The sequence below is a fragment of the Leptidea sinapis genome, chromosome 24 (assembly GCF_905404315.1).
Source record: "Leptidea sinapis chromosome 24, ilLepSina1.1, whole genome shotgun sequence".
In the NCBI taxonomy this organism is placed as follows: domain Eukaryota; kingdom Metazoa; phylum Arthropoda; class Insecta; order Lepidoptera; family Pieridae; genus Leptidea; species Leptidea sinapis.
The window spans coordinates 4691015-4708588 of NC_066288.1; the positions used below are offsets into that span (position 1 = coordinate 4691015).

Below are 17574 nucleotides of genomic sequence, written 5' to 3' on the forward strand. Positions count from 1 at the left end.
AATTTTAAGCATTAATGACGACCCCTATAGCCCAGTGGTGAGTGACCCTGCCTACTGAGCTAGAGGTCTCGGGTTCGAATCCCGGTAGGTGTAATCATTTTATATGATGAATATGAATGTTTGTTTGAGTAAATATATTGTATTAAATATATCGTTGTCTTGCACCCATAGTACAAGCTATGTCTAGTTTGGGGCAAGATATGTGTAAGAGTGTGGTCAATATTATTATATAATTGAAGGAACAATAATAATGAGTCGAGACACGGAATCGAATACCCAACCTCCGAGGCTGCTGTCGAGTAACACCCCACTCAGCCATTGAGCCATTGGGATACTCCCTCAAGATGGGGAGTAAATTGCAAGTATTTAACAGAGCTATTTGAGATTTAATATTTACTAATTTCCTGATTGAAGATGATTTCTGTTTATATTTAATATTATAATTATATTTGTACAAAATACTGTAGATAAAGGTAAATCGCGAGAATAAATATCAAAGGAAAACTTGTTGTTTATTAGTGTTAACTACTCCGAATTTGAATTTTTTCCGTCTCTATTGTGTCTTTACTAAAGTATTCTAACTTTGGGGGCCCTTTATGTAGAGGCCCTGTATTCCCGGTTGCCCTCCCCTTAATCCGGTCCTGAATACATTAGTATTACATAGTATTTTATAGACTGATGTTAGCGAAGCTACAAAAAAAAAATGGTCGAATATTTGTTCCAAGTATATTGGCATAGGTTGGCTATTGTAATATTCTTACAAATAATTGACAATGTCAGCAAAATTAAGGCGTTTGCTATAATTTAAGAATAGCATAATACAAGTATTCCCTGTTAAGGCTGGTGACCGAGACAACGGCCTTGAGGAATCGAGCGGAGCTAGGTTACCTCTCTCGCACCTGTTTTTTTTTCATTTTGAATTAGAAGCATTTTTAATTTATTACAAATGGACAGTGGACATTTAATAAATTTTTGTGCAATTTTTATCTAGATTGAATGATTAGCTCCAACTGTAAAAGTTTTATATATTATATTTTATATTTCGGTGTTTTTTTTCGCACTGTCTACAAAAAATAGATATGTAAAGGAAAAATAAATTTTATTCGCATATTCTGTAGATATACTATTATTTTTTGTAAAAAGATAAGTTTTAAAGCTGTCAAGAAATGGTTTTAATTATGCGCTATTTTGGCGATTTATTAAGATAGCGGCCTCAATACTAATAATAAGTTAAACTTGCCTATCAAATATAGTACGGCAAGGGTCGGGCACTGACTTCGTCGCGAATTCAGGAACAACTATTCGATTTGCTGCGCGATTCTTCTCTAAAGTTCTGGAACACAGAAATTTGCACTGGTACGTAACTGTACCATTGTAGACAGCAAACCTGGAAACAAACATATTTGGTATAGTAATATATATAGGGAAAATCACAGATTTAATACTACGAACAAACATAAACATGACATGTTAATAATAAAATTTTCTTGTGGGTCTTGAATGAGACTGAGCTGTCACGCTCGATTATGTAACGCTCGTTCTAGTTAAGTCAGCTCTAGTCGCCTAAGAAAAAGTAACCAATCACAGAGTAATTTGTACATATATAAATAGTATATGTTATTACTTTCTGAATATTGAACAAAAAATGTTGTGTTTCATATTTTAACCCCGCCTTGGTTAATTTTTCGCGTCTAAGGAGTGGCCTGAAGTACACAAAACAAAAAAACTTTTGTTGTAAGTGACAGGTTATCATTATAAGAGACAGTATCGCTCAGGATTCTTGAAATACAAATCCGAAGTAACTCTGTTAAAATAAGATGGTTGTAATATTAGAAGCCCAGTAATTCAATATATTCAAATTCAGTAATATGAAATTCCACAATAAAACTCCATTAGGATCGTAAGAATAATCTACAAATAAAATTTACTAAATTGTCAAATATCACATACATGTAACAAATCCTATTAATTATTTGAAAACCTCACAAAATGGCGGTTAATTAACGAAACAATTATACCAATAGTCGTTATCGCAAAAAGGTTTGATATCGATGAGTCACGACCAAAAGAAAGATCTAGATCTCATGAAATTACTGTGTCAAGGTAAACTTTGGACCCAAACCTAAAGCCAATAAAAATACGTTAACAAAAATGGTCAACTTTTTGCGCTGAATGATGATTTTCATTATTATAACACTAGAAATAAGGGATTGCTTGTAACTAATTCTAGTAGGCTTCATAAGATACATAATAGCTTAAAGGGTAAATGTATACACTTTTATAATATAGTCCCAGCCACTGTTTAGGCATTATCTATAAATAAATTTAATTGTTTCATTAAAAAATGGCTCTTTCGTAAATTCTACTACTCCACAGCTGAATATGTAAATGACCGGACAGCCTGGGACTAGATTGTGATTATTTTATAACGATAGAAATGATTGTACAATATTGTATATAATTGTATTGAAAAGAGCGCAAAAAAAGAATGCTGGGAGAGTTTCTTGCGCCGCTTCTTCTCTCTCAGAGCGCCATTTGTTTCCGAAGCGGTAGTAGATGTAGTATATTAGAGATGACATCAAAAACAAATTCTATTTAATCAATTTTGAGAAAACAAATGCCTTTTATGCCTTTTTATGCCTTTAAAGGTCCGTATTGCAGAAGGACATACGCATTTTATGTACATATTGTTATTACTGTCTTATATGTATAAAAGTGAATAATTTATATTATATGGTGGAAGCCTTCGTGATCACCAATTACCAAGGTATAAAAAGGCATTTATTTTCTCAAAATTAATTCCATTATTATTTCTTTTTGATGTCATTTCTAATATACTAGACACTACTACCGCTTCGGAAACAATTGGCGCTCTGAGAGAGAAAAAGCGGCGCAAGAAACTCTCCCAGCATTTTTTTGAGCTCTTTTTAATCAAATATACAATATTGTATCGTCATTTCTATTGCTATACAATAATCATCACCTAGTCCCAGGCTGTCGGATCACTTAAATATTTAGCTTTGGAGTAGTAGGATTTACAAGAACCTTAGTCGTCCGCATAATTCTATTTGTTATATTAATAATAATATTTTAGGTCAATATTATGAATTTTATCATTGAACTTGAGTGTTTTAAAGATATATGTAATAATCTGATAACTTACGGCCGTTCCCGATATTCAGTCTATCTCTTACTTGACATAAAAATCGTAATTATCGTTGACTTTTCTGTCCCAATAAACTTATCGAAGGTAACTAAAGGTGAGTTCCTGCAGTACACACTGCAGCTGTCTGTCAATGGGACGACGTATAGCTTACCAGCGATAGAAGTTTGTAAGGAAATTGCAATTCACGTGTCCCAATATAAGGCAATCACAATGACTTATCGGGTATATTGGGACAGCTTCACATTATTGACAGCTAATTACTGTCAGTAGAAGGTAGTAATTTATCTCTGTCTGTAGATAGTATATTGGGAACGGCCGTTAATCGGAAATAACATCGGATTTAGAAGAACACACAAATTAAGACGACGTAGTACGGAACAATCACTGTTTTCGGACTTTTTCTAGAAACTCCATTTGAATAATAATTATAATTAATCCTTTTATTCCGACAACAGATATACAATTAAGTTTCTTATACTATTGCAGTGTTATATATACCTACTTACCAGTGGGAGGCTCCTTTGCACAGGATGCCGACTAGATTATGGGCACCACAACGACGCCTATTTCTGCCGTGAAGCAGTAAAGTGTAAACATTATTGTGTTTCGGTCTGAAAGGTGCCGTAGCTAGTGAAATTACTGGGCAAATGAGACTTAACATCATAATGTCTCAAGGTGACGAGCGCAATTGTATTGCCGCTCAGAATTTTTGTGTTTTTCAAGAATCGCGGCAAAGGCAGCGCAAAGAATCTGAGCAGCACTGCATTGTAATGGGCAAGGCGTATCATTTGCCATCAACTGAACGTGCTGCTCGTCTCGTCCATTAAAATTATTCTTGTAATTGGAGCTTCTTTAGTGTTTGTAAGTCTGTTCGCTAGTTGGCATAGTTTTTCGGGATTAAATTTTAGTCCCACTTGTTTTTTTGCTCTCCATTGCTAGTTCGTCTAACATTCTATTTAGATCTACTAGCGATCTGCAAATAGCACCATATTATCAGTAAATCTTAAGTGTATATATGTGAGTATTCTCAAGAGCCTGATTCCTGCCGGTGAATTCCACCTTCGCACGACACGTCACAAATTAGGATATCTTCCCCACCATCTGGATGTGTGGCGGTCCTCCACAGTGCGGTTTTCAAGGAGCTTTCTTCCACGTACTACAAAGCTGTGGAATGAGCTTCCTTGTGCGGTGTTTCCGGGACGACACTACATGTGTACCTTCAAAAAAGCGCGTACACCTTCTTTAAGAGTCGTCAACGCCCTGTGATTCCTCTTGTGTTGCATGAGAATGTGGGCGGCTCGTTTGTCCTCCTTTTTCCATAAAAAATGAGGACTACAGATCACCTATGATATACATATATATATATATCGTCGTTTTTTTATAATTCTTAAGAAACTTCATTTAAATACCATTTAATAAAGGAAGTGTGGATTCCATATATTCCATAACCAGGACGTTATAAATAATTCGAATGCTTAAATCACTTGTAATAAATACTGCAAGCCCTTATATAAAGCAAGCGTTTAATAAATTACTGTAAGGATAATTGAGTAGCTGGTTAGTCATCACTTTTTCATCTTTCTCAGACATTAATACATATCTTATCTGATTTTGGCTTAAAACAGTATAAAAAGATTACGCGAAATTATTGCGATGTACGTTGTTTATTGCATCGAGTTACGACAACAAAGTTCACGCATTTCGAGTTTAATGTAAAGAGTTTAAAGTAAAATTAAACGCAAACAATTTTGCCAGATTATTCCTGGCTGGGTTTTGAAACCAATTTAATAAAAAAGCGGCCAAGTGTGAGTCGGATTCGCCCATGAAGGGTTCCGTAGCAGCAAGTAATAGAATATTAAAGTTCTTGTAGTTCGTTGTAACTTTGATCGATGTTTTAATAATAGTGCATTTTTTTTAAGTTTGCATGGTAATATTATATATTTTTTTTAGTTCTATCATTTTATCATTCTCTTATTTTAGAAGTTACAGAGGGGGGAAACTATTTATCACTTTGGAAGTGTCTCTCTTTCTCTCTTTCTATTCAGTTTAGAAAAAGATGATATTGGAAACCTTAATATCATTTTTGAAGACATATCTGTAGATACCCCATTGTTTGACTGGGATTGTTGAAAAAAAATTTTGAATGTCAGTTCTAAGTATAATTTATTGTTTTTTTTTTCTATTTTTCTGTGAAAATCTCAATGCGGTTCACAGAATACACCTACTTACTAAGTTTCAACGGTATATTCTTATAGTTTCGGATAAAGAAGTCTGTGACATACTGATGGACAGACACAGATACAGGGGTTCCGTTTTTTGCCATTTGGTTACGGAACCCTAAAATGCTGGCTTTTAACATCGAAAGGGGACAAAAGTAGAGACGAGGTTAAATATACGAAATACAATTTTCTATATTCATAAAATTAATATTACTAGCTGACCGAGCAAACGTTGTATTACCGATATTAAAACCGCGATACAAAAGTAACTGTTGATCGTAGATGGGTGAAAGTTTGAAGTTGTATGTATTTTTTAATGCTGACTCATAATCAAACAAATTTAAAAAAAAATCAAAAAAATTAAAAAAAAAATTCGTGTGGACCACCCTTAACATTTAGGGGGATGAAAAATAGATGTTGTCCGATTCTCAGACCTACTCAATATGCACTCAAAATTTGATGAGAATCGGTCATGCCGTTTCGGAGGAGTTCAAAGTTTAACACCGTCATGGTGTGACATGAGAATTTTATATCAAAATCCCGACTGCACCTCTTGTACTACAAATTATGGACAGTTTAAGAAGACAATACCTACTTTAAGCAACACGCGGACATCGAAATTGAGTAGCCTAAGAAGATATTTCTAGAATTGAAGTGACTGAATTACTCTTGGAAACAGTGTCAGTGTGAGTCCATAGAATCTTCAGATAGTTTAACGGTCTGCAATTAAGCCAAAGGTTACTACAATTTCGAACTGAACTCATTATGGCTTACTTTTTCCGTCACCTCCAACAAATATTGTTAATGTATACAAAGTATATACAAAAACTAAACAAATTATACAATAGAACCCTCCTCGAGAACCATGCTATTCATTGGTGAAAACAGCATGTCAATCGGTGCAGTAGTTTTTGAGCTTATCTCGGACACACAGATGCGGCGAAGCACTTTGCTTTATAATATGTAGTCTTAGATAATTTATACGTCTAGATAGAGTCTCTTGCTGATAGACAAGCGACAAAAACAGGCCAGGAATATTGAAAATTTTGTTGTTTTTCAAATTTTATTTGTCTATTAATCCTAGAAGTGAGGGTTATTACTTTAAAAACATTACAAATTGTTTAGATTTACAAGAGCGACATCTCATGTCAATTTCCTAACATGCAAATATTGGGGGTGAGCAGGCTATCAACTGTAAAGTAGATCCTGTAGATGAAGGCACAACCTGAGAGTTGAACAAAGCATACAAGATTTTATAACAATGCGTCACTCGAACGGTTACCTCAGTTGGTTAGAGCACCGGCACGGAACGCCGGAGGTCGTGGCTTCAAGTCCCGCATCGTTCATAAAATTTTGTTTGTCTATTAATCCTAGAAGTGAAGGTATCACTTTAAAAACATAACAAATAGGCCAGGAATATTATAGTAGCTTAGTGACAAGCTACGTCTTACACTCGCGAATTGTGTTACTGTGCGTGAATTGCTCAAAATAGAGGTTAGTTCTTAAGTACACTTTTTTCGACGTTTTTACAGCTGTCATAGTCTATGAGCGAGGCCTCACTAGCGCGTCGCGTTGCGTCGTCGCAACGGACCAACGCATTGTATGCCCCATCTGCGTTACGGCGACGCACGATTTTGCAACGCATAGCTTGGCGTCTCAGTGTTAACAGTCTTCACTCGACAATGGATCGGAAAAAACGTGTTTTGTTGTTGCTTTTATTACGCCACCGCCAAAACATATGTAGAAACAATAAAAGATTCTGGATATCTCCCTTGATTGCACTAAGAAATAGTGATGGTCAGTTTTTTAGCATTGCACAAAAAATCTATGAAAAACGACGCAGCGTTGGCGCTGCGACGACGCGGCAACTCAACGCAACGCACCAGTGAGGCCTCGCTCTATCTAGAGTATAAATGATCTGTGTGTAGTGATTATTGAAAAGCAATATTTATTCAGTTTGTTATTTGACCGAAATGTCTGCACTTAATATTAAGCACTCGTGTATCACTACAATATAGAGATTATGGGCTAGCTGATTTTTTTTTAAATAAGGGACGAGACGAGCAGGACGTTCAGCTGATGGTTATTGATACGCCCTGCCCATTACAATGGAGTGCCGCTCAGTGTTCTTGGAAAACACCAAAAATTCTGAGACGCACTACAACTGCGCTCGTCACCTTGAGACATAAGATGTTAAGTCTCATTTGCCCAGTAATTTCACTAGCTACGGCACCCATCAGACCGAAACACTGTAATGCTTACACATTACTGCTTCACGGCAGAAATAGGCGCCGTTGTGGTACCCATAATCTAGCCGGCATTCTGTGCAAAGGAGCCTCCCACTGGTAAATACTGGTAGTATTTCCGCGTTGGATAGCTAAGCTGATCCGTTGATCGAAATAGCTGCCAACTTACTGGGTTTCCAGTAAGTATAAAATATATAAATAAATACATATTGGCGAAAATATGTATAAACCTAATAATTAAATTTTTTAAATAAGCAGTGCCGCTCGTATGTTGTGACCTTAAATTTCTTCAAGTTAGCTATGCATAAATCATTGCTTTGTTTTATGGTTAGTAATTAAATGAATTGCCTTTTAATAATATACGATAATTATACATATTGTAAATAAATACCGGTGCAATAGTGCAGATCCATCGAAGATATGTTTGTACTCGTCATCTCCTATCTTCATCAGGCCAGGGCCATTACGGATAAGGCTTCCGTAGATCCACGTCGGTATATCACCTAAAGAAAACAAATGACATTCAAATATGTATAATACAGGTGGACCAAAAGTCCGTTTACATTTGAATCGGTTGCCGCGTCTAGCAGCGGCGGCGGAGGGGGGTGGAAGGGTTACGCATTGCAAGAGCGGCCAATGGGAATTCAGTACCATGGCGTCGTTTAGCGGTAGTCGACGTGCATTTTGTGTACGCGAGTACTATCGAAACAACGATTCTGCGACCTTAGCTCAACGAAAGTTTTGCAATCATTACAAGATACGACACAAAAATCAAGCTCCATCAGGTGTGTTAATTAAAAAATGGGTACTCAAGTTTGAGAAGACGGGTTCAACAATGGATTTACGTCGATCTGGTCGGCCTAGAACGTCGAGGGACCCCGAAAACGTGGAGCGAGTAAAATCGTCTGTTCGTGTCCAACCTGGACTATCAACTCGAAAGCGGTCTGCTGTCCTTAACGTGCCAAGATAATGATGTATTAAACCGCATTCTCAAGAAATATTTTAGTCTACATTCCTATAAAATCAAAATGGTGCAGGAATTAAGGCCTCAGGACCATGCCACTAGGTTGCAGTTTGCGAACTCAATGGTAGAGCGATTCACCAGTTTTACAAACATTTTTTTCTGAACAAGGCACAATTCCACCTAAATGGGCATGTTAATAGACAAAATTGTCGTTATTGGAGTGACACTATGTCATGTTGATCAAAAACCCCTGCATTCCAGCTAACCAACCCAGTAACTCTTGACGAATTAAAGGATCGTATTCGCACAGAAATCCAAAACATCTCAACAGAAACATGTAAAGCTGTCATCGAAAATTTCCGCTCTAGATTGCAGCAATGGATTATAATGAAGGATTGCATATGGATGATGTGAATTTTAAGAAATAAATTTCCCTTTTGTTAACTATCGAAAACAATAAACAATTTTGATCTACTGTAATTAGTTTTTTTTTAATCATCATTCCAATTATAAACGCACTTTTGGTCCAACCTGTATAACTAGCTGACCCAGCAAATGTTGTATTGCCGATATTAAAATCGCGATACAAAAGTAATTGTTGATCGTAGATGGGTGAAAATTTGAAGTTGTATGTATTTTTTAATGCTGACTCATAATCAAATAAATTAAAAAAAAATGTCTAAAAATTACCTCGTCGTTATTCTGATTATCCTGATTATTACTTATCATGAAATATTATTTCTTCTATTGGATCTTATATTTCATTATTAGCAACAATTTTTTTAATTATAATTATTTGAAAAAAAAAAAATGGCCTGGACCACCCTTAGGGGGATGAAAAATAGATATGGTCCGATTCTCAGACCTACCCAATATGCACTCGAAATTTCATGAGAATCGGTCAAGCCGTGTCCAAGGAGTTTAACTACAAACACCGCGACATGAGAATTTTATATATTAGATATGAGGGTCACGCCGAATGCCGAAATCTAAAGACACTAATGGCGTACAAGTTTATTTTTTGTTGTTACCTACATTGCTTGAGAACATTTGAGAATAATACTTCTAGAGGCGCATTTGATTGGTTGGGTCTCTTGGTGACTGAGCGATAAAGTGAGCTTTCAGTGCTATACAACAAGCTATCTAACTACTGGTGAAATATCTGCTTTACCAGGCGTAAGCACGGTCAACCACAGCAAAACGGTGGCCCTCTAAGTAGAAGTGATCAAAACCCAAAATTATCCCACTATCTAAGGTATTCAAACATTGAATAGGGGCGTACCAATCATACATTCACCAGTTACATAATAAGTAAGGTGACAGTTCTATAATAAACTTAGATAACGCGTCCTTGATGGCTTAGGGCGACATCTATGAACTATATCAAACTGTAATCGATTACAAACCTTAACAAGAAGCAACCAAGCACTGACATTGTTTTGGCTGGATGATCTTGTTACCGGGAGGTCTGCTTGATGTGTTTTTTATTATTATTATTTCCTTTAAAGTTAAAGTTATTATATATTTTATTTTATGAAATGCTCACATAATGCCTCTATTTATTTACGGTATGTGTGGATTGATGCATCTACTATACTCAATAACTCATGTGTTTATAAGTAATATTAATTTACTTTTTTTTTCTTTTTTTGACTTACTCGTGTAAGCCTTTCAGTTTTTGACATTTGAGTATTTTTGTTGCGTCACTTTGCATGTATTGTAATTAAAATGATTTGTAAAACAATTAAAATGTAAATCTTGACTTAAAAGAGTGCCAATGAGTTTCTTGCTACTTCTTCTCATTAGCTCAAACCTTTACGAAGCGGTAAATTCAATAAGAAACAATATTTTTATTTTTTTTTGACATTCATAAGTGTCATTTCCGTGACCTACATGAATGAAGTGTTTTTGAATTTGAATTTGATACCCGACGAGACGTTAGTTCTCGTCCTGTAATCGTTTCATTCCACTCACACCAGCACACGGACTGACTGACGGACTGACATACACAACCACAAACAAACAAAAACACGTACATACATGCACACAATCATTTACACTACTTACATATATACAAACAAAAATTGTCTTTGCGGCCTCCACGGCCCAAGTTCTATGTCGCTTTAAAAGCCTTCGGGGCTGATAGCACAGAGGAGGATTTTTAGTCGGTAGGGGGAGTACGACATAATATGTGCCCCGTTGCGGGGTCTTCAATACGTAAATGTATTTTCCTCTGCTCCAAAAAACAAAACAAGTGTCTTATTGGTATATAATAAAGTGTTTAACAATTAGTTATTAATATCAAGTAAGAAACATATTACTGACTGCAGCATGGTAATAAATTATTTACAAAATTATATTGATATTTTTCTAACATTGCAGAGCTGGCACGTAAACAATATGTAGATGAGTCAACGACCATATTATCGCTTGGAGCAATGTATCAATGTAAGAAACAACACAATAACAAGAAATAAATTGGAAACTGAGATCAATAACACAAATTACAACAAAGAAAGTCATATTGTTTATTTTGAAGGTCATGACAATATTACTTCTTGTTGGAAATTTTATATCAATAGTATACTCAGCGCTACTGGAAGACGTAGTGTTGGCAGGCCCCACACAAGATGGACCGACGATTTGGTCAAGTTGGCGATCTTTGGGGGAGGCCTTTGTCCGGCAGTGGACGCCTTCCAGCTGATTTTTTTTAATGAAATAAGGTATGAGACTAGCAGGACGTTCAGCTGATGCTAATTGATACGCCTTGCCCATTAGAATGCAGTGCCACTCGGGATTCTTGAAAAATTCCTAAGTTAAGTCGTTAAGTCTCATTTGCCCAGTAATTTCACTAGCTACGGCGCCCTTCAGACCGAAACACAGTAATTTTTACAAATTACTCCTTCACGGCAGAAATAGGCGCCGTTGTGGTACCCATAATCTAGCCGGCAAACTGTGCAAAGGAGCCTCCCACTCGTAACGATAGTAATGAAATTAGCGTAGGTACTTTTAAGAGTTAAAACGGACTAATTGCGATTAATTACTTAAAAAGGTTTGATATGTAATAGGGTCACTGTAAAATAATATCGGTTAAACTTTTAAAATAACTTGTTTCGACCTGATTCCTGACGCCGAACTCCACCTTCGCACGATACACCACAAATTAGGATATCATTCCCACCATTTGGATGTCTGGCGTTCTTCGACATTCAAAGAACTTTCATCCATGCATAACCAAGCTGTGGAATTAGCTTCCTTTTGCGATGTTTCCAGGACAATACGATATGGGCAACTTCAAAAAAAGTGCATACACTCTTCTAAAGGGCCGGTTTCGTATATAATTTCTCTGGTGTTTCAAGAGAATGCGGGCGGTGGTGATAACTTAACATCAGGTGACCCGTACGCTCGTTTATCCTCCCTTCCATTAAAAAAAATATATATTGACTCAAATACCTACGAAAGTATCCATCACTACTCTTCGGCCTTTTTGGAGGATGGTTTTTTAATCTGATTCCTGGCATCAAATTTCTTCATCACACGACATGCCATAAACTAGGATATCTTTCCCATGCGTAGTTGGTTGTGCTTAAATATCATTTAATGCACGAAAAACGTGACCTACTTTTTGTTGTACTTATTAACCTTCAAATAACCATTTATTTATGAATTCGACAACAAAGCCATATTACGTCGCGGAGCCGGTTTCACGAATTTAAAAATACAGTTATAGTATATTTTTAGAATTCTTGTTTGCGCTAAAAATACATTTTGTTTTGGTAAAACAAAAATATACGTTTTGTATTATACGAGCTATTGGTTATGTTTTGGCCGTATCAGTCCTTAAAGGGGTGCAAAAATTTGATTTAATCTGATGTTTTCAAGTAGATTTAAATGACATTCAAATATTCCGTTACATACATACAAATTGGCTATTATTCATACATATATAACATTCTAAATTCATATAACATCTTCACAGCTATAATATCATGTTTTATTTTTATTTTTATAAGTTTAGAATAATTAATTAATGATTAGTATAAGATTAATAGTGTATCTAATACACTTACTTGAATAAAATTAATTTAATGGCATCTCACCAGATTTTTTGTAACAAAATTATCTTAGTGAATCTGGTAACATTGCATACTCAGATACACCTTTTAGATACGCAGATATTTCTCAGATTTAAGATTCTAATATAAATATTTCTATCGCGCTAACGCGGGCAGGACTACAATAAGTTCGATAAGGACAATTGCGGCTCCAACTAAAAAACTGACGGAAAAACTCAAAAGTTAAAACCCGATTTTATCTTTCTACAACTGTTTGGGGCCTAATTTTATAGACGTTATAAATACTATTTGTAGTAATCTAGCACTTACTAAAACACAATTATCAAAACAGCTTAACAGAGACGACTCGAATAATTATTATATGTATGTGATGGAAATGAATGTTGGTTTCCGAGCCATTTATATCATATATAGTATTTATATATGTTTAGGTAAGTAAATTGTATTATATAAATCGTTTTTTTGCAAACCAGAGCTGGCATTTTGGGGCGAAATAATTTGGTTAAAACTATAAAATTATTATTATTATTATTATTAATTGAGAAAATTAATAATCTAGGGCTTCAAACAAAAGAAAGAATACAAGGAGGTTTGTTTGAAAAATTGGTGCTGATGTTGCCTCGCCACTGAATTTCGCACACGGTCAAAGGAGTATATTATAATATCGTAACTAGGATAGTAAAATTATATTGAAATACAAAGCAACATAAGAACAAACCGTGAAATTAATTTTAAAAAACTTTTGATTATATTTCACTTTGATTCTAAAAAGAATATAAATTATCAGAAAAAAACTTTAACGAATAAAATTCAGGCGATTATTTAACCATCATTTAAACACAATAACCAAAATTTAATCACATTGTTACAGAACGAACTTTTCAGACTATTTAACTTTTTACGTCGGCTTGGTATTAAATACGCGTGAGTTTAGTTTTATAAAGATTTTTTTTAATGAAAAAAAATATTACCTGTGATGCGTCCTTCCATAGGCTTACATATCTCTTTTTCACAACTCCTCAGCCAAATCCTCATATCAAAATAAGGACATTTGATCTCGTTCGACATTTTATGAAATTTTTATTGTGTATAACGAATTAAACCACTCACGAATGCATACGACTGCAACCAACTGGCAGAAAGTTCCACACAAATTGATAAAGAAGATCCAACAGCCAAGACCGGCACACGTTTGGTCAGTGGGGATCCGTACAATAAACATGGCATTTATAAACACAGCTTTTATGGTCAGCGTCAATACCGATCGTTCTCTTTATTTAAATAAAACATAATTTGCAGATACAAAATCCTATGCATTATCGCCCTTCAATGTTTTAAAATTGCTGCCACATCATGTCTTAGTTTTATAATTCCATGTTTTTATGTTAAATTGAAGAAATACGAGACGTAGGTCGTCTACCTGATATAATAATACCAGTAGGAGGCATCCTTTGCACAGGATGCCGGCTAGATTATGGGTACCACAATGGCGCCTATTTCTGCCGTGAAGCAGTATGTGTAAGCATTACTCTGTTACGGTATAAAGGGCGCCGTAGCTAGTGAAATTACTGGGCAAATGAAACTTAACATCTTATGTCTCAAGGTGACGAGCGCAGTTGTAGTGCTATTCAGAATTTTTGTGGTTTTTCAAAAATCCTGAGCGGCACTGCATTGTAATGGGCATAGACTAGTGGTTTGTCCTCACCTCTGAGGTCACTGGTTCAAATCCCGGAAGGTGCAAATATATGATGAAGATCAGTGTTTGCAAGCGAGTCCTGAATACATACCTATTTATATATTCATCTTTGTATATTGTATGTGTAAAGAGTCCCGATCCCGTCCTTCTGCAACCGTCACCTTCAAGCCGGTATTTCAAAATACGTTCTCAGGCGCCTGTGTTTTTCGGCGTAAAATACACATTATTTTCTCTTTTATGCATAGTTTATTCGATATATTACTATACTGACAATATGATAAAAATGTTTTAAATTATTGAACTTCGATATAAATGAACTTAGTACAATTGTTTCTTATCCGATTATTTTTTTTTTCGCTAAGTTTGTGTGCTTTCAAAGTATAATAACGCCTTGGTTCTTCTATTTTATACAAAAATAATTCTCTGAGGTGATTACTTAAACTGTTTTATAATTTTTAAGTGTTTCAGTTTGTTGTGTTCCAGAAATATGATTCAGAATTATAACTAGCAACCAGAGATTCGTGGAGAGAACAATCATAAAAATATTTATATATTTATACTCTGGAGGGACAGGTTTGTATATTGAATATTCATAAATTTAGATACAAATATATTTCTTTTTTATGAAAATAAGGGACGAGACGGGCAGGACGTCCAGCTGATGGTGATTGATAAGCCCTGCCCATTACAATGCAGTGCCGCTCAGGATTCTTGGAAAACCCCAAAAATTCTGAGCGGCACTACAACTGCTCTCGTCACCTTGGGACATAAGATGTTAAGTCCAATTGCCCAGTAATTTCACTAGCTACGGCGCCCTTCAGACCGAAACACAGTGATGCTTACACATTACTGCTTCACGGTAGAAATAGGCGCCGTTGTGGTACCCATAATCTAGCCGGCATCCTATGCAAAGGAGCCTCCCACTGGTGCAATATGGAAGGTATCATTCATTCAAGTAACGTTCTAGTAACACTCGACCGACGGTCAGCGCTGACGTGATAATATGATCGCGTTCAGCCCAACGCTGATGACTTGCTACGCGCGTACAGCTACGTCGCACTGAAGAGAATCGACGTTCGAGCTTGTCGGTCGGCTGACTCTCTATGGCGATGATTTTGTGCGTTCAGTGCGACGCTGACCGTGCAACTGACAATACGCGCGTTCCTAAAATCGTAAACAAAAATTCGTGCTGTGTTAATTTCGATAATATTGTATAAAATTTTTTTCTTCAATTTACACTCTATAATTATTGGGTGAACATGGTATCTTCTCCGTCTTTTATTCCGTGATTGTTTACGTTAGTAGTACGCATATATTAAAGAGGTTTAAGATGGATTAATTTTTCTTCGCAATTGTACACGCGCAATCAAGTTTGCTGTCAGCTGAGAAATAAACGCAACATGATCAGCGCGTACGGGTACGCGCTACGCTCCATCGACGGTTGATCAAGCGTAGGCAAAACAAAGAAAACATATTATGAACGCGCACAGTCCATCGCTGATGAATCGCCACGGGCATTCAGCTACGTCACGCTTACGAGAAACCTCGTTCCGACGTACGTCGGTTCGCTGACGCGCTTTGGCGATAATATACTGCAATTGTCTTGTGCAATCAAGTTTGCTGTCAGCTGAGTACTAAACGTACGAATACGCTCTACGCTCAACCGATGTCAGCTCTGACCGTTGGTCGAGCATTAAATGCAGCCTAAAACACATGTAAAATCTGTGACATTTTAATACTTTTATTTTATTTTATATAAACTAATGTAATGGTTTATATCACGTGAAAATAACGCCGGGCCATTAACCCACCTGGTTTTCAGTGATGCGGCGTTTCGGAATCGAAACGACTAAAACTACTCGGTGTATCACACCACGCCATTGCCACTCCACATCTGTCCCTTGAACGAGCATATATCTATCATAGGCAGTAACGGATTATGCTTACACGGGGCCCGTAGCAGATTATTTCAATGAGCCCTTGGTAAATATACTGGAAATAGTCAGTTACCGAGTGTCTGACGTGGGTTGTCTCAGTAGAAAAAGTTGTAACGTTTCACGTTTTTTTCTTCTTTTTTTTTATGAAAATAAGGGACAAGACGAGCAGGACGTTCAGCTGATGGTAATTGATACGCCCTGCCCATTACAATGCAGTGCCGCTTAGGATTCTTGAAACCCCCAAAAATTCTGAGCGGCACCACAACTGCGCCTGTCACCTTGAGACAAGATATTAAGTCTCATTTGCCCAGTAATTTCACTAGCTACGGCGCCCTTCAGACCGAAACACAGTAATGTTTATACATTACTGCTTCACGGCAGAAATAGGCGCCGTTGTGGTACCCATAATCTAGCCGGCATCCTGTGCAAAGGAGCCTCCCACGTTTTTGCCACATCAAGAAATTCAATATCTTAAGTTTCTCTCAAAAAATTATGCTCAGACAGAGATGAGGGAAATGCGGGGCCCCCATTTGCGCGGGGCCCGTAGCAATTGCTACACTTGTTATATGGCTAATCCGGCACTGATCATAGGTGGAATGGACACCCCTTTTTGCAGAGTATGCATGGAGGCAGAAGAAACGCCAGAACACGTGCTTATGGAATGCAGGAGAGTGGACGAGCAACGGGCACAAATCCTCCGATTTACATTATCGCTCCCGGATGCCTGCAGCAATTTAAAAAGACTGCTAGACTTCTGGAACGATCTGGGCTGGTTGGGAAAAGAAAACAAACGAACACGCAACAATGGCCCAATAAAGAGACTAAGTGTGTAAACAGCCCAGCTAAACTAACTAACCACGCAATTCTGGGAGGGCTCCGGGAACGGCTTTACCCAACCTAATCTTCTACTGATACAAACAATGATATTTAAAAATAAATTAGAGAATTCACTATTTGAAAATACTTTATAATTAATTATATTGGCAAATTGAAAAAAATTAATGGTATTATTAAAATATTAAGCTTTAATAACTCAGAAGCATTTGCTATGCGGGACAATTCCCACCGCACCGCCCTTACCCCAATATTTATTATATTTTTCTCTATTTTTCGCGAAGATAGATATACCTGCTACTTTAGATATCTAAAAAAGTTGTCGCAAATATGTTGGTCTCAGTGAGTCATACATCTGTGTGCCGTCTGGTATCGAGACACTTGGCCCGTGGGGCCCAGAGGTGCGGAGAATGTTAAAAATACTATCTTCGCGCCT

At 36.5% G+C, this 17574-nt stretch overlaps 1 protein-coding gene across 1 annotated transcript in view; it reads right to left on the reverse strand.

Annotated features, from left to right (window-relative positions):
- LOC126971606 (carotenoid isomerooxygenase-like) overlaps positions 1 to 13901 on the reverse strand; it is a 34925-nt gene extending 21024 nt beyond the window's left edge. The window contains exons 1-3 of the mRNA XM_050817956.1: positions 13643 to 13901; positions 8023 to 8134; positions 1241 to 1387 (exon numbers count right to left, since the gene is read on the reverse strand). Of these exons, the coding sequence (XP_050673913.1) occupies positions 1241 to 1387; positions 8023 to 8134; positions 13643 to 13739 (356 nt within the window). The 5' untranslated portion in view covers positions 13740 to 13901. The remainder of the gene's footprint in view (positions 1 to 1240; positions 1388 to 8022; positions 8135 to 13642) is intronic.
- Between the last annotated feature and the right edge of the window lie 3673 nt (positions 13902 to 17574).